The following is a 22444-nucleotide window of genomic DNA, read 5'->3' on the forward strand; positions in this document are numbered from 1 at the left end:
AAATCCTGACTTTGGAAATGAAGCAGTTAGTAAATATTAGCAACTCGTCAGCTTCAAAATGAAAATTGTAACTGAGAGAGGCAAGATGGAAGAGATGATAGAAGCTTTTCTGTATTAGAAAGGATTTCCTCAGAGCCACCATCTAAAGTAAAGCAGCTATTGGGAAGTTTAGGTGTCTCATTTGTGGGGAAAGAGCTTCTCTGTGAAGTTTTTTGCTTAAATGGCTTTCAAGTTCCCTTGCAATGAAGATCATAGGAGACAAAAGGCAGCTACAAAAGGGCACCCAAGTAAAGTGAAGTTTTTCTGTCTTTGTCTTTTGTCAGCATAGAACTCAGATATTTCCCTAAAAAAGGGAAGGGTTTTTCTTTCATTCTTACAAAGAGATGACTATCTAAGACCCATTTCAATGGTTTATTTGAATCAACAATATTTTTGAGGCACAAACATGTTTTCTGAGTGTAATATTGGGTGGGTCAAGTGATTGATGACTAGAACCAGTTATCAGTGTCTCTATCTCTTCATTGCGCCCCATTGTTTCATCCGACAATAGAATGTTATTAGAACGACAATAATAAATAGAAAGCCTGCTGATTTTCCTTCACTAGTTAATGTGAGAAGAAAACACCTGCTCACAGTCTCACAAAAATGGTTTTAATATAGGGTCACTGAAAATTCAAAGGTTTTATAGCCTACTATAAAACAGCCCTTTGTCTTTTCCCACTAATTCCCTAGTGTCACATTTAACAAAACAAGGAAACTACAGATAATAGAGGTGTTTGTAGATTAGCTTTCCAAGCCATAAATAACAGAGGGTTTTGCTCACCTACAAATATTAAGGCAGCTTATCAATGTTTAAGCCCCCTTCTTTGTCATGGTTGCTAACATTTTAACCCAGGTAAATTGAGAATTTTTTCTTGCCTGTCTTCTTCCATCGACAGAGTACACATTCATTAGATTCTATTATCAGATTTCATGGTATAAAGAGTGAGCTATCCCCCAACAACCCACTAGCCTGCTACCTGAGAGGCACCGCTTGGCAAGATGTATCTGCTTTGTGCTCTCCTGGGTTTGCTCTCACTTAGCGATGGTGTCCAGCCTAACTGTCCTGGAAGATGCAGTTGTGACTCAGGGCCGTCAGTGCAATGCTACAGACTGACAGAGGTGCCTTCAGGTATTCCTGCCAACACCAAGAGACTTTACATCAGTCACAGCAAAATTCAACACCTCCAGGTAACCCTCTAGCCGCTGCGGTTTTTACTTTGTGAGGCAGGGAAACTGGCAATTGAGGAGTTGTTAGAGATGATTTATGGGATCAGAACTTAAAAGCAAAGGCTGTCAAGTTTGGTAGGCATACCAGCTCCTTGCCATTCTGTACTTCTCAGATGGGCATATGCTTCTGGAGGTTTCTTTTTGAGGGAAGCAGCCAAGAAAGGGTTAACTCTCATTAATAATATGTTAGTTTTTATTTTAAAACTTTAAAAAATGTTGGTGCAAAGTAGAAGTAAGAAACTGCTTCTTTCTTACCAGAAATAATCTGAGAGAATACTACCACTTTATATCCCCAGTATTAAAAACCAAGCACTTATAGAAAGGGAAAATAGTTTTGTTTATGATACAGAAGGCAGACGATACTTAGAACATTATAAGACTATCGAGATGAACGCAGCATAGAAGAAATTATTCATACAAACATAGCAGTAAAGTATTAGCATCTATGTGGAATCTTATGTGAAGGAAATATGTTTTGTTTGACCATGTTTCTATAGCTCTTGTTCATGTGTTTTAATTGTAACTTGTATTTTTAGGCTAAGCTCTTCAGAGGCACTGAAAAAAAGTGTGTAGATTTTGACTGACCTTTATAACATGAGCAATTTTAATTTGGACCATTGGAATTTTAAAAGCTATCAACAGAGTAGGACTCTTATCCCAGTGTCTTCACTAGAGTGGTAACCCTCTTTGGAAAGTTAAAAAAATTCTGGGTCTCACTTTTTACCTTGAGAAAGTGAGAAGGCTGGATCAGTTAAGCTCTGCCAGGACCTCAAGAGACAGAAAATTCTATGGCTCTCTGATTTTCCCTTTACAGGTGGCTGCTTCTGCCTAACTGATCCAAACCCTAAGATAAGGAAATGGCTCTCTGCCATCCAGGTGCAGAGAAGCACTGGGTCAGAGCATCCCCCCCCCCACTTTCTGGGTTAAGAAATTTTAATGCAGGTGCTACATAAGCACAGAGGGTTTAAAGTATGTGGCATGGCATTTATTTTGAAGCTCAAAAGCACAATAGCTCAGACTTATGTCTAGTCTGTTTAATTTTCCTCTTCTAATCTAAGAGTATCTAATGCCAGACAAGTGTGACCGCTACCAGGTCTCTGCATTCAAGGAACACACCTGGTTAAATGACAAGATGCTCAAATATTTATTCTGAGGATGTGAGATGTCTAGAGTTGAAGTGTTAGCTAAGCTTGCTAATGATGCCACTCTGCTGCTTTGCAGCTAATAAGATGAAATTATATGTTTCATCAAACTCATTTGTTGAGTGAAGAGCATATTTTTGCTCTTTGGTTTTACTCAGTTAATTGTCTCTTGGAAGGGTAGGTCAATGGAAGCTAGGAATTTTATGAAGAAAATAAAAAACTCTGAGAAAAAATATTACTCATTTTAAAACCTACTTTTAATGGCTATGTCTTGCTCGGGTTTAGTGAAAACAATGTATGCTTTTATTTCATCTGAAATATAAATCAGGTATCTGTACTTAATTAAAAGTAATGAAATTTATTTACATATATAAAATGTATGGTATGATACATAAAATGTAAATGTGCATTGTGATATATACAACATATGTATATCTTCCTTATATTATAATCCTCACTATCCCTCCAACTACTAGAGCAAAAATCCTGACTTTCTATACCATTTCCTGGTTGTTGTTGCCTCTTTTCCTTTTTAGCTCTCAGACTCTAATGTTACCTTTACACTTTACGAAGACTTCTAGCTATGTACCTGCCTGCAGAATCTCAGCCTCCTCCTATTTATTTATTTATTTTGCTTTTGGGCCACGTTTGGCCATGCTCAAATGCTAGTCCTGCTCTGTGACGAGGGGTTCCTTCTAGCAGTGCTGGGGAGTATGCAATCCATGGATCCCTTTGCATGCACTAAGCCCATCGAGCCATCTCTCCAGCCCTCTTTCTTTCTTTTCTTTTTCTTTCTTTCTTTCTTTCTTTCTTTCTTTCTTTCTTTCTTTTCTTCCCTTCCTTCCTTCCTTCCTTCCTTCCTTTCTTTTTCTTTCTTTCTATTTTAACAAATCATAGTGAGATACAGTTACAGACTTACAAATTTTCATGATTACATTTCAATCAATGTTGGAGCACCCATCCCTTCACCAGTATAGCCCTATTTCTTATCTATCTTCTTTCCCTACTTCTTCTGTTTTATTTTTTTTAATCTCATAATCAATTTTCTCGATACTTATCTAAGCAAAGTCTCAATTTTATGTTAGGGTAATAGTTTCCATTTTTTTCTCCTATACTATATAGCTAGTGCTACTGGGAGGACAATACAATCTAACCATAAACATCTAGATGTATGTATGATTTGAAATAATCACAAATTTGTAAAGTCACTAAAAACTAAAGGTTTTCAGGATAATCTATGTGTTCATTTTTACTTACTTATCCTTTTGTTTCTCTGTGATCAAGTTCTACAGTTTTTCAGTACTTTTTTCAAAGCTTCAGTTCAGTTTTGGTTTGTCTTTGTAATCTCTGCCTTCTTTATACTCACAGACTTTTTGGTCTCCTATTCCGTTGGCATATTGTGACACAACTGAAATGTTTAAACATTTCCTCCTTTAGTTCCTCTTCACTGTGTTCTCCAGACAGAGGATGAGCAATTCCCCATTCCAAGTCAAGACATTCTTTCTTGCATGCCCTTGGTTCCGTGTTTTTCAGTTCATCTCAGACCCTGTTCCAACATTCTCTCCTCTCTTGCATCTTCAGTTATTCTTTCATTACTACTCTTATGTTCTGGTTTATACATATGTTTCTTTTATTACAAGAGAAAGAAAATTCTTTAAATTCCAGTTTGGTGATTATTTCCCTGTAGTTGTAATTTTCAGTGAAAGAGTTGTCTGCACTTCTTCTCTCTACTTTTTCATCTATTTATTCTATGTTTCACTATCTGGTTTTTACTCAACCCAGTGAAATTATTCTAAGACATTGGTTTACTTCTGTTTTTCTAAAATTCTTCCTCTCTGCCTTCCTCAGGGATACCTTATTTTGATGTCTTCAGTATTCCTCTAGGATATTTCTTTTCTGTAATTTTTTTTTTGTAGTTTCTTTTTCAATCACTTTATCCTTGTTTGGGGAGCTTTTCTACGAAGTCTAAAAAGCAGTCATTTCCTTTATTTTCTACAAACTTTATTCTTTGGTAAATTCACTTTATTGAAGTGGTGATTGCTCTCATATAGAGTATCCAGAACCTCTCCCCTATGTTTCAGACACGTCTAGATGCCCATTAAAACTTTTCACGAAAACATACATGTAAAGGACATGTAGAGGGTCACAAAATATCATTCCCCAGCAAGAATAAAAATTTCCCCCTAAACATGTGGGCTTATATGATAGTCTTCTTTCATTTAAAATAATGCTTTCAAAGTTCATCTATGTTGTAGCATGTGTTAAAAATCCCTTCATCTTAAAGGCTGAAAAGAAATTTTTCATTGTATAAATGTATAATACTTCACTTATTTTTCATAAATTAATAAAATTTTGATGTTGTTTCATCTTTTGAGCTATAATGAATAATGCTTATATGAATATTCATGAACATTTTATATAGACATAGTTTTATTTTTCTTGTGTAAATATCTAGTCATAGGGCTGGAGTGATAGCACAGCGGGTAGGGCGTTCGCCTTACACGCGGCCAACATGGCCGACCCGAGTTTGATTCCTCCGCCCCTCTCGGAGAGCCCGGCAAGCTACTGAGAGTATTCGATATGCCAGACACAGTAACAACAAAGTCTCCAATGGAGACGTTACTGGGCCCGCTCGAGCAAATCGACGATCAACGGGAGGGCCTTTACCTTATCTAGTCATAGAATTTTGTGGGTAATATGTTTAACATTTTAAAAAAAATAGACTGTTTTCCAAAGTGACTGCATCATTTTCACTTTCCCATAGCAATATATGACAGTTTCAATTTCCTCCCAAGCTTGCTGTCTCGTTCATAGCTACCCTAGTGGTGTCATGTGGTATTTCATTATAGTTTGATCTGCTCATCACTAATAGCTAATGATTTTGAGCTTATGTTTACTGTCATTTGTACATGAAAATCCTCTCTTTTGTTTTTGGGCCACACATGGACATGCTCAAGGCTTACTTCTGACAGTGCTTAGGGGACAATACGTGGTGCCGGGCCTTGAATCAAATAGTCTTCATTTATTTAAAATAATGCTTCAAGAACCTTAAATCCTATCTCTCAGCCACTCTGCTTTTTTTTTTTTTTAAGTTTTTTGGGTCACACGCGGTGATGCACAGGGATTACTCCTAGCTCATGCACTCAGGAATTACTCCTGGCAGTGCTTGGGGAACCATATGGGATACTGGGAATCGAACCCGGGTTGGCCTCATGCCCTACCTGCGGTGCAATCGCTCCAGATCCCACTCTGCCCTTTTGCAAATTGGGTTATTTCCTTCTTATTATTGAGTCATAAGAGGTATTTATTTTAAACACATCTTCTATCAGATATATTATTTACAAGGTTTTATTTTTTTATTCTGTCTTTTCACTTTATTTTCCTTTGAAGCACAAAAGTTTTTTAACATTGACAAATCTGAATTGTTTTTGCTTCTTCTTTTGGTATCATATGTAAAATAGTTTTACAAATCCCAGTCCATAAAAGTCTATGACTATTTTTTTCTTTTAAGAATTCCATACTTTTGGCGTTTACATTCATGCCTACGATCCATTGTGAGCTCATGTATTGTGTATAATGTGAGGAAGGGGTCTAACTCCATTCTTGGGTACCCTCCATTCATAGCTACCAACGGACCCCGTGCTAAGTGACCTAGGTTACGACTATTTTGAAGAGTGTAGGTTCAGTTCAGTTCCCATGTGCTCACATAAACAACACTGTCCTCCCATTGTTCATCGATTAGCTCGAGCGGGCCCATTAACGTCTCCTTTGTGAGACTTCTTGTTACTGTGTTTGGCATGTTGAATACTCTTGGTAGCTTGCCAGGCTCTCCGAGAGGGGTGGAGGAATCGAACCTGCCTTGGCCAGACTGGCTGTGTGCAAGGCAAACACCCTACCACTGTGCTATCGCTCATAGACAAAGTATAATTAAATTAATCTCAGTGCTGTTATCTATACTGCTGCATGTCAAAGTGACGTGCTCTCAAAGGCAGAGAACAAACGGGAATATTATTACAGTGGCAGTCAATTGAAATGATTGTGGGTGATCACAAGCTACGTCAAATTCCTCCTCGGTATGATACATATAAGCTTATCACCAAAGAGGTGGATTGCGGTTTATTTTTAGACACTCTCTATACTCGCGAGAATTTTTGAATGGTTTACAGAAATTAAAGTTGCTTTGATTATGAGGGGGGAAAACTTAACCCTTTTTTTTTAATCATCTTGATTTGGTTCAGACAAGTTTCTGAAGCAGTCAGAATCTGTGGGTGTTATCAGAGCTCAGGAAAGGTGTGAGGCCCTGTATTGTATGGAGCAGGGATTGACTGCAATTGAAATCAGAAACAAAGTATTATTATGGAGAGTCAGTAGGAATTATCACTGAGCTTTACTTTACTTTGCTTGTCTTTTTAAAAAACTTGCAGCTTATTTCCATATAGATTAGGTACACCAACCTATGTAACTATGGTAGTAGGAGTGATACTTAGCTCAGAGTAATAATAAACATTTTATGCATAATTGTTAACACCTTTCCATATTTGCTGTACAACACTAAAAACTGCCAATAGCCCCAAGGTTAGCTCTTAGGCAAAAGCATCTCTTGCCACAGGCATTGAGAAAATGGCAAAATCCTGCAAGCTCTATTAAACTCAACTGAGAAGTTGAAAATCAGTGGGTGCCTTCCTTGCCATCTGTCACCTAACTTCATGTTCTTCTGCTAAATGCTTTTGGTAGCTGTAATGCTAAAAATACGTATGTTGAAATAAGACAAACCTGTGGTTTGAAGCTTAATTTTTCTACTTGTTAGCCAAACGTACTTGAATTGTGACCTTTTTGAATCTTAGCTTCACTTTCTCGAAAAGTAATAATAGTTTGCTTAAGTTTAGACCTTTTAAAGGATTAAACATAGTAAATTCTTAGACAATGGTACTCATTTTAGGTTAATAATAATGATATGTATCTGAATGACTCTGACTAAAAGGAAATAAAAACCTTCTCTCTGGATCTTAATAGGACAATTAGCCACTGGATTCAATTAAGAATATGAACTGTATATTTTATTTAGGCCATTCCCTAAAGGCCAATGAGAAATGAAGATTCAATGGAAGCTCTGATATCATCCTTTGTCTTGTTCCCAATAAATTTCCTATTTTTAGCTATGTCATCTCTGAGACCTGTCAGATACTCAGCAATCTTGGGATCTGTGGAGTCTCAGACAAAAGTGGAAATTCTAGAATCACAAAGTTCCTGGGGGAGGAGAACAACTGTTTAAGAAATGAAAAATCTATGTATAAAGTTATTTCTGACTTCACATTTAAAAAACCTACGAGGGGGCACCAGGGCACTTTAAAAAAGTAAGAGTATCATAAGAACCCTGAGCCGTGGACAGATCATTTATTTTATTTGGGAGGGGGGACCTGAAATTCTTTATCCTTTAAATGGGAGGTTTGGTCTAGATAATCTTTAAAATCTCTGCATTTCTAGGATGGTTTCTATTATTAGTTTCCACATTTTGATTCTCTTTTGAAAAACATTAATTGTAGACCAATAGCAATGGAAAATGCATTAGAAAATGGTATAAGAAAGGGCCATGGAATGTAAAAATATGTTGACATTCTCAACTTTCAAGTTTGATAATAGAAATATATTCAATAAGAAAATTAATAATAGAGTTTTTAGAAGTTTTTGAGCCCAACAAGTCCAATAACAAAAAGAGGGCATGAGAGTTAGTACAGTGAATAGGGCCCTTTCCTTACAAGTGGCTAACCCAGTGTTGATCCCGGCACCTCATTTTGTCATGCATGCCTCACCAGGAGTGATCCCTGAGTGAAGAGTCAAGATTAAGTCCTGGGCACTGATGGGTGTGGCCAAAGAAAAACAAAGAAAAGTACAAAATGGTATGATTATTGGAATTAGATCTAATCAATGTAGCACTCTAGCACTGTACCACTGTCCTCCCATTGTTCATTGATTTGCTCCAGTGGACACCAGTAACGTCTCCATTGTGAGACTTGTTATTGTTTTTGGCATATCAAATACACCACAGGGAGCTTGCCAGGGTCTGCCATGCAGGTAGGATACTCTCACTCTCGGTAGCTTGCCTGGCTCTCTGAGGGGGGACAAACATGCTACCCAATAAAAACACCAAATGTTAACAGCAGTATGTAGTCCAAGGCAGGTAAAAAATTATTATTATGAATATCTTAAGTTTATGAAATTTTAACACAAAATTTTTCTAATGTTATATCAGAAAATACTTTAAAAATACCATAATTCACATCATGGTCTTCCTTGACTATAAGTACCTACATGATAAATATGTGATACAAAAATAAGCCCACTATGAAGTCATGTGAATCTACTTTGGCCTCAGCTACAAAATTGAATCACAGGTTTAGAAAATGTAAGTATGGAAGTTATAAAATTGTGCATTAAAAATTCCAGATTTACCCACTTCCTAATACTCCTGGAAGCACTGGAGTGCTTCCACGAACCAACTCCAGCACCACCATGTGAGCTGTATTACCAAGCTTGCTTCAAAGACCCATATATCAATATCAAAAGAGATCAAAAGCTGCACAAAGCTGAACATACAGGGGTAAAATGGAGGAGGGCAGTTCAGCCTGGTGCCCACCCAAGCAGAGTCCCCAGCAACTGTTTCTCCCACAATCCAAAATCGCAGCCATACCCCCAGCCTCATTCCACCATCTCAGGACTGACCTTACCAATAATCTGCTGAAAATTCTTGTATGGGGGTTTTGTTTCTGAAATCTCCAGGCTTTCTTGGAGTCGGGATGGGCTACCTTCCCCCACCTCCCTGTACTTTGCAGTGGTCTATCTCACAGATATTCAATTAAAAAAATTTTAAAAATTAATGTGGAGTTTATGCCCAATTCAATCAGCTTAAAAAATGGCTGAATAAATAGCAGTACTCCTACATTAAAAAAATAATTTCCAGCTTAAGGGCCAGAAAATAGTGAGTGAAGTCCTTGTCTTGAATATAGCTGACCTGAGTTCATTTCCCAGCATCTTCACCCATCTTCCAATACCCTAACCCCATAAAGAATGATTCCTGAGCATGGATCAGAAATAAGCCCAGAGCACAGCTAAGGTGGTTCAAAAAAAAAAAACAACAAAGAAACAACAATAAATTTAGGGGCATAAGAAATAGTACAGCAAGTTAGGAGTTTGTACACGGTCAACACAGTCAATCCTGGTTCCATCCCAGGCACCAGATATGGTCTCCTGGTCACCTCCAGGAGTGATCCCTGAGTGCAAAACTGGGAGTAAGCCTTAAGCATAGCTGAATGTGGCCCACAAACAAACAAACAAAAATTCCAACTTAATACTAAAGCAGCTTGGAAATTTTGGAAAACTTTATGAAGTTGATGCTCACTTCGGCAGCACATGTACTAAAATTGGAACCATACAGAGAAGATTAGCATGGCCCCTGTGCAAGGATGACAAGCAAATTCATGAAGCGTTCCATATTTTTTACAACTGTACCTCATGGTGTTTCACTAATAAAAATTTTAAAAAAACTTTATGAAGTTGAAGAAAAAGTGAACAATTTCTCTTTTTGCCTAAACATGATCTTATGTTCAAATACTATGCATCATATCATTTTAACATACAGTTGGATGTCAAGTTGAGAGACTGGCATAGAGAAGACATATTAATTTGGTAAGTATCTAACACTTAAAATTTAGGAGAGCCTGATACAAGTATCCTGTTCATTTCATTTTTTTTATTAATTTTTTTTGGTCACATCCAGTGGTTCTCAGGAATGACTCCTGAGTCTGTGCTCAGGACTCACTCCTGGCAGGTTCAGAAGACTACATGCAACGCTGGGGAATGATCAAAGATCAGCTACATGCAAGGGCAGATGCCTAAACACCCAGTTATACTATCTCTCTGGCCCTCCTGTTCACATTTTTATGGATCTTTCTTAGTCACAAGATGCAAATTACAAAATAAGGAACAGGGAAGCCACTTTTCTAAAATTTAACAGTTGAAAATACTTCTCTGTTAAGCCAGCTTTTACAGTATATGGCACATTTAATATTTCTACATTTTTACATTAACAAAAATATAAAATACAAATTATTATAAGAACCTAAACAGTCCAAACTATAGATAGTGAAAATGCTTTGTAAAATTGCTCTCTAGAATTAGTAACTGTTAACAGCCTGAGGAAAGATTTGCAGGTGGTTTCAGTCTTTAGGCTATCTGAAATAATGCAACAACCAACATCCTATTGCATAAATCATTGCATAATTTGTAAATATTTCTGTCTAGAAGTGAACTAGCTGGGTTAGATAACATACAGCCAAAGTTGGTCAGTCTTACATATTGTCACCTATAGTGTGTGAAAGTTCTTAAAATATATTTTTAAAATTTTATTTTATTAAAAGTACCGTGATTTGCAGATTTTCATAGTCAAATTTTAGACATATGATTATCTAACACCAATCGCCAAAGTGCTTAAAATAGTTTTATATTTCATCCTGTTAGCAATCATAAATAAAAACAGCCCCAAACTGGGTTCTACCTTTGTTCTCGAGATAATTTTAGGTAAATCCTAAAGCGTTAAATAATTAAACAAATGTTTCTGACAATGTGTTTATTTGCTATCTAATGATGACAGTATATTTTTTTCTGCAGCAATCTTAATGTGTGCTTTTTGTTCCCTACCCCAACCCCCTTCCTTGTAGTTATCAAATTTCATCCAAATGTTCGCTCTAGAAGATTTCATTCTGCTGGCCAGTGGAACAGAGACCGTAGAAAAGGACACTTTCAAAACTCTTCATACCTTGAAGACCTTGGAACTCTGGAAAAATAAGTTAAGACAAGTTCCTGGTTCTCTTCCAAGTAATCTTGAAGTATTAAAACTAAACGATAATTTAATACATGTCCTACATGAATCTGATTTTGAAGGACTGAAAAAATTAAAAATCCTTGAACTTAAAAACAACCTCCTCTCTCTCCTTCCAGCCAGTACACTCTCCTCCCTTGTCTCCTTGCAAAATCTGATCTTGGATGGCAACAGTATTGAGTCTGTGGCTGGACCACTGATCCTTCCTCATCTGAAACGTATGAGTTTAGAGAATAATAAATTACATCTTATACCAGTCAATTTCTTTAATTCTCTTCCGTCTTTGCAGTTTCTCAGTTTCAGTGGCAACTTTCTGATGAAAATTCCTATCAATCTGCCCAAATCCTTGCTCTCTTTAAAGATGGAGAGAAACCAGCTCAAAGTGGTAAAGTTTCGAGATATGAAACACTTGGAGAATCTTTCCCATCTTTACCTGTCAGAAAACTCACTTTCTTCCATTGATGGGGCACAGCTTCTTGCCAATTTAACCACTCTTGAGTTGTCCCAAAACCAGCTTAAGACATTGCCTCTCAGATTACCAGCTAGACTACAAAAACTTGATATCAGCAGTAATCTAATTCAAAGAGTTACAGCTCGAGACTTTCAGGACCTCCGAGACTTGAAACACTTGTTTCTGGACAACAACATTGTCAGCTTGTTTGAAGCTGGAGCCCTGCAAAGGTGTTCTCAACTGTCCAACCTGGCTCTGGAACAGAACCTGCTATTGTCCATTCCTCTAAGGTAAGTGTACATGATCACTTACCGTAACTGCCACAAGATTTTCCCAAGCAAGAAAATTAGAACAGACACAAATTAATGGATAAGGGTTACATGTTTGGATGTAGCTTTACACACCTATATAAAAATGGGCTTTAGGGATAATGATTTTATTTTTATTATTTATTTTGATTTGGGGACCACACCTGGCAATGCTGAGGGGTTACTCCTGTCTCTGTGCTCAGGAATTACTTCTAGGGACTTGTGGGACCAAATGGCTTGGGATCAAACCTGGGTTGGCCACATGCAACACAAGCACTTTACTGCTGTATTATTACTCCACGCCCCCCCCCCCCTCCCAGGTAAAGACTTTAAACTGCAACTTGTGAGTACTGGGGTTAAGGTGCTTGCCTTATGTCCTGCCTATCCCAGTTCAAGTCTCCGGCACCACGTGTGGTCCCCCAGGTACTACCTGGGATCAGTTCTGAGCATAGAACCAGGAACAATCCCTGAGCACTCTCAGTGTGGCCCCAAATCTTCCCGTCCCCCCAAAAAAGCTTTACACAGAGGTTTGCCATCTCTAGCCCTCAAGCAGAATTTTATGCTGACTTAATTAACATCATCTGTGGGACAAGACAACAACAGGTGAGATATAGAATCTCAAGTATTTAAAGTTGCATTGGAGACATGTTAACGTAATGAAAGGTTAGTACTTGTAAAAGGTTGTGTTTTGGTTTCAACAAGCAGACTAGATCCAGGCTTGACTACTAACAAAACAGAACATGAGGGAAAATGAGGGCTGTGGGTAGGATCAAAATATTTACATTTTTGAAAGCATTGGAGGAAAGTGAAGAATTTAGCTGTGGCAGGGACAATGTTCTAGGCCAAGGCTTCTTGAACATTTTTCTATTTCCCACCTTTTTTTTTTTTTTGCCTGAGAAATCAACACAGTGAACACTGCCAGAAACACTTCAGAATCATGACAAGGTTGACTTGGAATGAATTTTTGATCATTGTGCATTTAGAACATTTTAGTGTTGTCAAATTTTTCATTAGCCCTACATTCAGTTATACTATCCAGTTTAAGAAACTAGTTTTGGGGCCGGAGCAATAGTACAGGGGGTAGGACATTTGCTTTGCACACCACCGACCTGAGTTCAATCAGCGGCATCCCATAAAGCCCTATTAGCACTGCCAGGAATAATTCCTGAGTGCAGAGCCAGGAGTAACCTCTGGTCATTGTCAGGGTTACCACATCTCCCCACCCACACACCCCCCCTAAAAAGAAGAAAAGAGAAAGCAAAGAAAAAGTCGGAAAAAAAGAAAGAAACTCGGTTCTAGATTGAACCACCAATACAAGAGTCTAAGGCAAGAATGCCTTCAGTGTTTCAAGGGTTCAATAGTGTTTTTTAAAATATTTTTTTCTGCTATGCTCTGTCTTACTTTATATAACTGCATGCCTCTGTTCCAAGAAAAAAAAAAACAGAAGATTAAAAACTTATCAAGCAGGTTAGGGAAGGATTATATCATATATGAACTTTCAGAAGGCAATGACTGCCATGGGCAAAATTATGAACTCAGTGGATTTTTCTATTTGGGTGACTTTTAGAAGGCTTTTAGTTAAGTATTCCTGCTAAGTTTAATGAGTGAAAAGTACTTAATTATTTACTCCTGCCAGGATGTTTGTGTTTTAATAGGTGACTACAGAGAGCAGAATGCTTTTACCCAGTGGAGTGTATAATGGAATTGCAAGCCTGAGCTAGCAATTTACAAATCTGATTTCACATTCGAATTATCTAGATACCTTTTAAAAAGCATACTCATGTCCAAACCTCACTTCAAACTAATTAAATCAGGCACCCCAGGGTTGGGGTCTACCCATCCCTAGTTTTCAAAAGCTCTCAGAAGCTCTAGTTTTAAAAAGAGCTACAGATGAGTTTAATACGCGGCCAGTTTGAGAACCTAATGAGCAAGGACAATGAGCAGTTTAAGAGGTGGGTTTGGACTTTCCTTTGTGGCTTAAATTAAGCAACACAACAGTCAGTTCTGCCAAGGAATTGTGCAGGGTGAGTTTAATTTCCCCATCACTTCCACCCCTACAATTCCCTACTCCTACTGTTCTTTTAATTGGAAAAGTAGGAATAGCCAGCACAGTTTCTGGTAGTTCGCCACCCACAAAGAATTAAAACACAATAAAACCTTTAGCTTGCATTTGAATTTTAAAACTTTTATTAGTAAGTTTTAAACAGTATACCCTTTCTTCTTATTTGCATGCTTCTTATTCATACACAAAATTGCACTTTAAAATTCAGTTTTCTATAAACAAAATGCAAACATAACCTACTCCTATCACAAACGTTATCACAGATTCCTTCTTTTGCCTACTATGCTCCATGCTATATTTTATCAAGAAGATAATGGCAAAAGAGGTTTGCAAGGGGTTTTCTTTCTTTTTTGTTTTTGCTACAGTCAGCAATACTCAGGGGACCAAGAAGTGCTGAAGACTAAACCAAGTATTCCACATAAAAAATTTGCATACTGGTTCTTTGAGTTATCTCCCCACTCCTTAAATACATATACATTCAAATATTTCCTATATTTTCCTCAGCATGCTAGCTGAGACAAAGTAATAGCCAATATTTGCTAAGTGATTACTAAGACCATTTGTGAACTTAAATACATGTACTCTCCCCTGTTACTCTTTACAACAATCTATTCTTTTTTTTTTAAATTTATTTTTTTGGGTCCCACCCAGGGGTTGCACAGGGGTTACTCCTGGCTCTGCACTTAGGAAGTACCTCTGGCTTTCCTCAGGGGACCATATGGGATGCTGGGAATCGAACCTGGGTCATCCGCGTACAAGGCAAATGCCCTACCCACTGTGCTATTGCTTCACCCCCAACAATCTATTCTTTTACTGTAAAATAAAATTCTTTCATTTTACAGATGAAGACATTAAAGTTAGGAGTACTAATAAATTTGGGGCCGGAGCAATAGTACAGTAGGTAGGGTGTTTGCCTTTCATGTGGCTGGCCCGGGTTCCATCTCTGGCACCCCATATGGTCCCCCAAGCAACACCAGAAGTGATCCCTGAGTGCAGAGACAGGAGGAACCCCTGAGCATCTCTGGGTGTGACCCAAAAAAGTAAAAAAAAAAGTAAGGTAAGGTAAAGGTAAAGGCCCTCCCGTTGATCGTCGATCTGCTCGAGCGGGCCCAGTAACGTCTCCATTGGAGACTTTGTTGTTACTGTGTTTGGCATATCGAATACTCTCGGTAGCTTGCCGGGCTCTCCGAGAGGGGCAGAGGAATCGAACTCGGATCGGCTATGTTGGCCGCTTGTAAGGCGAATGCCCTACCGCTGTGCTATCGCTCCAGCGATACAAAAAAAAAGTGTATTAAGAAATTTACTCAAAGTCACATGGCTAGTGAGTGGTAGAATCAGAATTAAATACAGTATTCTAACTATGGCATCAAGGAATTCTAACTCCCTCATGATCACCAGTCTATAATCTACCATCAACAGTAACTACACTAATCCTAACACCCAAGAGCAGGATCTCACTTTGTTTCCACTTCACATTTCTTTCATTGGTAGCTTAGTCAACTAAGTCACAGCACCTTTTCTTCCTGCACTCTTGAGTAACTCAAAAATCCAGAATCTTCCTACAAACAAATGCAAGTCACATTTCATCTTTTTTATACTCCAGTGCCATCTGCTGGCTAAATGGGGTGTATTCCCTTTTTATTTTCAAAACAGACAATTCCTCAAGAAAATAATACATTTCTAGAAACATGTTTTTCTTAATATAACTCACACGTACTTCAAAACAATAAGGGGCTTCCCAAACACCACAATACTAGGATTGTTACTCATTTTTCTTACAATATCTTTCTTGCTATAAATTTTATAGAAACAAGAGTGGCGGGAGAACCCCAAACAACAAAACAACACAATCTCAAGAACAGGAAAATTTTAGGATACTCAGTCCACAACTGAATAATTATATTTGTTTTAGGAGATTTTGGCTTGCTCATTTTCATTAACTTTTATTGTGTGACTTATTTACTCTGTATAAGCCTGGCAAGCTACCCGTGACATATTCTATATATCAAACACAGTAACAACAAGTCTCATAATGGAGACGTTACTGGGCCTGCTTGAGCAAATTGATGAATAACGGGAGGACAGTGCTGCAGTGCTACTGAGCACTATTATCCGCAGGATAAAAAATCAGAAGTTTTAAGTTTTAAAAAGCTAGGTAACTTACCTAAACCAATGGACTGAAATCAATAGACTGGTAAACAGAACCACCCAAGTTAGAACTGAAGTCTTACTAGGTAGTTGGGACTCTGGTTCTCTACTACATCTCTGGTGATATTGTCTTGTGATACTTTCTTGTGCTCTTAATAGGAAGAGTTTGCTCAGTGTTACAATTAATAGTCCACCTTTCTGTGAAAGACAATCAATAAAGCCTGTACATAAGAGATGTTGTCTATACCTTTTAAATGTAGACCTTAATAAGCTCTTATTACATATTCTTGGATTCATTTTAAATGGAACTTAGTAATCAAACTGCTAAAAATCATGAAATGAATTTCCCTGGTAGATTAATCTATGTTGTTAGGTAACTTTTATTTTAACTGAGATGCATTTTATTTATTTAATTTGTTTTGGGGAGGTGCATAGGGAGTCTGCTAGCAATGCTCAAGAAGTTGGTGCTATCCAGGAAAAACTCAGTCAACTGGGTATGAGGGTTAAATTCCTGACCTAGAAATGGGCTGGTGCTTGGACCACGTGGCAGTGCTGGAGGGGAGCATGTGGTGTTGAGGATTAAACTTGGGGGTCTTGCACAAGCAAAGCATGCATTTCGGCCCTTTGGGCTATCTTCTCAGTCCCTGAAAAAGAACTTTCAATGAATAAAACTTCACAATATGGGGCTAGAAAGACAGTACAGGGATTAACGATCTTAACACAGCTTGAACACAGCTGATCTTGGTTTGATCTCTGGCACCATCTATGATTCCCTCAGCACCACCAGGAGTAACCTCCTTGAGCACAGTGCCAGGAGTATGCCCTGAGCATTGCAGGGTGGGCCCAACCCAAAACAAAAAACTTAAAATATTCAAAAGCACAAATTCTGGTTCCTCGAATATGGATCACTGAAAGAGTGCTGCCTTACAAGGGTAAGTCTGATCTGGTCACGAGTTTAATCCCTCACATGGCCTTACAGCTCTGTTGTTTGGGATCCTCCGTATCACAATAAAGCATGCTAAAGTCAGCACAGAGTAATGAAGTGTGTGTGTGTGTGTGTGTGTGTGTGTGTGAACACATTGGTGTTCAAACTCTGTGACAAGGTGTTCGATCCCTGGTGAGCACAGCAAACACCACGTGTACAAACACCAAAACCAAGTGTGAAACCACATGTGTACAATCCTAGGTACTACAGAAACAATAACAAACGGAAGGCGACAGGAGGCATTTTTTAAAAGTACAAATACTTAGCTCTGTATATGTATTATATAGGTTAGACTATGAATGCAAATAGATAACATAGACAAACATATACATAAAAATGAAAATCCCATGTGAAAATTTAGGTTTAGTAACATTCTAAAAAGTCAGCATTCTAGAATGAAATTCTTACCCAAAATTGACAAAATCAGTACTATGGAAAACCAGATTACAATAGTCTCATAAAGTATTATCACCCTCTTTAATTTTGCTCTTTGTGCTGATAATTTTATATATGTTATATTTCTTTTTTTCTGTCCCCACCCCACTTAATGCTAGGATTTATATCCCATGAGGATGGAAATTTGTGTCTGTTTGGTTCACTTACCTCAGAATCTCAGGCAGAGTAGTAGAACAGTATCAAGTACACATATATAAACTTTTTTAACATGCGAGTGTTCAAAAGTACTTAATGGACTAAAAAATGGATTTCTGAAAAAGCAAAAACTATGGATTTATTTTCTTTTCTCTTTGACATAGCAATCATATCACTATGATAAATTTTTTTTATATTTACATACTATAACTTATACTAAGTTATACTGAATACTAAGAGACATGAATGAATACCCAGGGTGTTCACACTACAAGAAAACAAGTAAGAGTCTTTGGAATATTCTTATCCCCTACCATCCTATAAAAATGTCACAATTCTTATATCTCATTAAATAAAAAGAACAGCACTTAATATAAAGTAACAGAGGATTTTCAAGTTTATACTGTATTTTTAAATTTTTTTTAAAATTGAATCACTGTCAGATAGACCCTTACAAAGCTGTTTATGATTAGGTTTCAGTCATACAGTTACACTGTACTTTTTTAAATCAGCAGTCACATGACATTTTGAAATTGGTTGGTATCCACAGTTTATTTCCCCTGCTCTCCTCCACTCCCCAAATATAAAGCCAGAACTATTTAAAACTAAAGCATTAATATGCTTAAAGTGAGAAAGGTCACCTATAAGTGCTCAACCTGAATTTAGGCCTAGTCATAGTTTACTTTTATGTATTTGGGATCATTCCATTTTGTTTTTTATTTTTCCATATTTTGTCCTTATTTGTTAAAATTATTATTATGGATGTAGGAATTTGTTTAGTGTATTATAATCATTTACAGTTTCTAGCCTCTTTTGCAGCTGGAGTGATAGCACAGTGGGCAAGGCGTTTGCCTTGCTCGTGGTCGACCTGGCTGACCTGGGTTTGATTCCTCCGCCCCTCTCGGAGAGCTGGGCAAACTACCAAGAGTATCTTGCCCGCATGGCAAAGCCTCGCCAGCTCCCCGTGATGTATTCAATATGCCAAACGCAGTAACAAGTCTCACAATGGAGACATTACAGGGCCCGCTCGAGCAAATCGATGAACAACGGGAGGACAGTGACAGTGACAGTGACAGCCTCTTTTGATATTCAACTTGGCCCAAACTTGAGCTAATTGAGACCCCTTACAAGATAATGTCTATATTCATGACATAGTTCCATCTCTCTTTTAAAATTGTGGTCAAAATATTGGGGAAAAATAGATAAAATTGACCACCTTAACCATTTTTAAGTGTACAGTTCAATATTACTAAGTATTTTTACACTGTTGTACAATCAGTCTCCATAATGTTATCTTTTGTAAAACTGAAAGTATATACCCATCAAACACTTCCTTATTGCTCAGTCTGTGATAGCTATCAACTCCCTGATGACTATTATTCTACTCTCACATACAGTAGTTTATTTCTTTGTGACAGGTTTTCCTACTCTATTTTGTACATTTACTATAGTATCTGAAGGTATATCTATGTTGGAAACCATGTCAGAGCTTACTTCACAACTGTTAGTACTCAGAGGTCACTCCTAAGGGTGCTTACCATGTGTTACCAGTGATTGAACTCTGGCCACTTGAACGGAGCGTGTACTCAGCATATTGGGATACCTCTTTAATCCAGTGTTCTTCCTTTTTTGAGCTGAATAGTCTTCCCTCTCTGTGGACACATATTTTGCTTTTACACTAATTTGTCACTGGACATTCAAATTGCTTCATATTTCAACTATTGTAAATTCAGCATAAGTGTTTGGCATGGACATATGAGTATCTCTTTGAGACTCTGCTTCCACCTCTTTTGAGTTATACACAAAAGAAGAATTGTTGGATCATACAGTAATTTTTGTTAGATTTTGAGGGGTCACAATTCTGTTTTCCATATTGAACGCACCAGCTTCCATTCTTACCAATGAGGCACAGGGTTTACTTTCTCCAGTCCTTGATATATTCTGTATCTGGATGGTAGCCATCCTGATGAGTGTTCTGTTCATTCATCTTAGAACTTTTCATTACATTCTCACTCAGAGGTTCTAGTTTGCACTCTACACATGGAATCAGCCTTGTCTCCAACTTTTGCTTTTTAAAGTGAAGACGTGCAGGGCAAACGCCCTACTGCTGTGCTATTTCCCCTTTAACAATGCAAATCTTGGTTTCTTAATAATATTCTATATTTACTTAACATTTAAAAATCTTGTCATTAAAATTATATTTATAATATAACTGAGAGAAAATACTTTGCAGATCCTTTTGTTTATAGAGTCTAAGGCTTACTTTTTTTTACTCTTATAAATATGATAAAATATGTGCTAAACTAAGCCAGAGAGATGGTATAGCAGGTAAGGTGCTTGCTTTGCACATGGCTGGGTGCATTCCTAGAAATTGCTAGCACCAAAAAAGGGTCTGAGTCATAAGTACCCGCTTAGTTGGCCTAGAATTGTCAGAGGGGTCTTGGGGTCTCCTTAGCACCACCTATAGTCCAGAAAATGCATGATTATTTTTATTTATTTTCCTTATACATCATAGAGAGCATCATCTTTTTTTTTTTTTTTTTTTGCTTTTTAGGTCACACCCGGTGATGCACAGGCGTTACTTCTGGCTTATGAACTCAGGAATTACTCCTGGTGGTGCTCGGGGGACCATATAGGATGCTGGGAATCGAACCCGGGTCGACCACGTGCAAGGCAAACGCCTACCCACTGTGCTATCACTCTAGCCTGAAAGAACAACATTTTGACTGCTTTGATTTGAATATAAAATAGTGAATTAGAGTTTTTGACAGTGAAATTATTGGAAATATTTTTCTTGTAATTTATTTAATGTATCTCAGTCGACAAGAAAAACAGAGCTTTATGGTTAGAAACTAGAAAAATAAGAGAATGAGAAAATAAAACCTATGGAAAATAGTTTAAGAACCTATATCTAGGGGGTTTTAAAAACCTATACCTAGGGGCTGGAGAGATACTACAGTGGGTAAGGCTTTTTTCTTGAGTGTGGCTGCCCAGGTTTGATCCAGGCATCCCACATAGTCCTCAGAGCACCATCAGGAGTGATTCCTGAATACAGAGCCAGGAGTAAGCCCTGAGGATCACCAGGTGTGCTCCTGTGCCCTCCTTCATAAAACATATAAACAACAATAACAAAACACCAATCAAATCCTATCAACTAAGATAATTTTGCACTTAGGATTAATTTTTCAAAATGAAGCTTGTTCCCTAATTTCAGGTAGGACAGAACTGTAGAGAAAGGGTGACTATTGCTTATTTTGAGTTTTTAGTAATGAAGAACTGCGATACAGCCTCGTTCACATCCTGCTTCATGCCTTCCCAGGCTCCCGGAGACCTTAGCCAGGCTGGACCTTAAAGGCAACGCCATTCAGGACATTGCTGAGAGGGAGCTCAAGGATCTCAAGCAGCTTCAGGTTCTAAACCTCAGGAACAACAAGATCTCTGCCTTAGACCTGAAAGCCTTGGAGGGGCTGCCTCGCCTCAGGCACCTGTATCTGGATGGAAACCCATGGAACTGCACCTGTAGTCTCCTGAGAGCCAGAGAGGTCCTGAAAGCTAAAGGCACAGACGTGAGGGGAGGACAATGTGCAGCACCAGCTGAACGACAAGGGGAGAGCTGGATGTCTTCCAAGAAGATCATGAGGCAATGTGAGCATCACTTACATCAGACTGAGAAAAGCAAAGACACCAAAAAGAAACCCAAACCAGAAGACCACACCAGCATCAAAATCAACATGGATGATGACTATTATGACTATGAGCTAGATTAAATATGAGCCTCATTAATAGTTTAGAAATGTTTACTTAATTTTTTAAAAATAGATTTAATTCTTCAAACAGTTTTAGGATCCCAGCAAAACTGAGTGGAAGGTAGAGGAATTTTCCACAGACCTGTTCTGCTTACAAACTCTTACTGACACGTTATCACTGAGAATCTGTACTGCTCATAGGTCTTCACTCTTCGTGTTATCAGTTTTATGAGTTCAGATAAATGTTCAATAAAAAACATATGTGCACCATTATATTTCCTTGCAGAGTAGTTACACTTCCCTGAAAATCATCTGTGCTGTAGATGTTCTTCAGTGATCTTAAGCAGCAATATACAACGCATTTAGATGTACAAGATGCTTCTCCTTTTTAAAAATTCTTTTTGTTTTCTTAAGTTTCTTTTAAATGAGGGTTAAAATCAGTTGAGGTGGGGGGCAAGTAGGAAGAAACAATGGTAAGAAGAAATGATTCCTTCCATTTTAAATGTGATTTGTATTTGTTTTATACTGAAACCTACATAAATAATAATATCAAATAAAACTGCCATCTTGATAACTTCCTGTAGATACAGTAGTTCCTTTGTCAAATAAAAAGTGCTGGGTTTTTAAATATGGAGTCCTATAGATTCCACATCTTCAGGCTTTTATGTAAGTACAACAAAAACAAAAAACTGGCTGTGAACAAAGCAAGAAAGAAAGTACTGGAAAGACTGGGCCTAGCTCACAGAATCAAAGGAAAAGCTGAACAAAATGGAAAGAAAGATGATAAGACCTGCTCCAGGATCCCAGGCAGAAGATGTAAGGGAGAGACACACTTAATTTCTCTCCTGCAGAATGAAGTGATCTCTC

At 37.8% G+C, this 22444-nt stretch overlaps 1 protein-coding gene and 1 non-coding gene across 2 annotated transcripts; both read left to right on the forward strand.

The window, feature by feature from the left end:
• Positions 1-1041: 1041 nt before the first annotated feature.
• On the forward strand, positions 1042-21598 carry LOC130033344 (nephrocan-like). The gene is made up of 3 exons (XM_056124993.1): positions 1042-1230; positions 11126-12027; positions 21151-21598. Exons 1-3 carry the CDS (start codon positions 1042-1044, stop codon positions 21596-21598), a joined length of 1539 nt encoding a protein of 512 aa, XP_055980968.1.
• On the forward strand, positions 9800-9906 carry LOC130033915 (U6 spliceosomal RNA). Its single transcript, XR_008794019.1, has one exon. It is a non-coding gene; the product is annotated as a U6 spliceosomal RNA (small nuclear RNA).
• Positions 21599-22444: the final 846 nt, after the last annotated feature.

The sequence above is a fragment of the Sorex fumeus genome, unplaced genomic scaffold (assembly GCF_029834395.1).
Source record: "Sorex fumeus unplaced genomic scaffold, SorFum_2.1 ptg000054l, whole genome shotgun sequence".
Classification (NCBI taxonomy): Eukaryota; Metazoa; Chordata; class Mammalia; order Eulipotyphla; family Soricidae; genus Sorex; species Sorex fumeus.

What these genes read in the sequence shown, in the direction of transcription:
- LOC130033344 (XM_056124993.1), top strand. Translation starts at nt 1,042, where the DNA reads ATGTATCTGCTTTGTGCTCTCCTGGGTTTGCTCTCACTTAGCGATGGT. An exon ending in GCAAAATTCAACACCTCCAG is followed by an intron (nt 1,231 to 11,125) that starts GTAACCCTCTAG and finishes CCTTCCTTGTAG; the next exon opens with TTATCAAATTTCATCCAAAT. An exon ending in CTATTGTCCATTCCTCTAAG is followed by an intron (nt 12,028 to 21,150) that starts GTAAGTGTACAT and finishes ATGCCTTCCCAG; the next exon opens with GCTCCCGGAGACCTTAGCCA.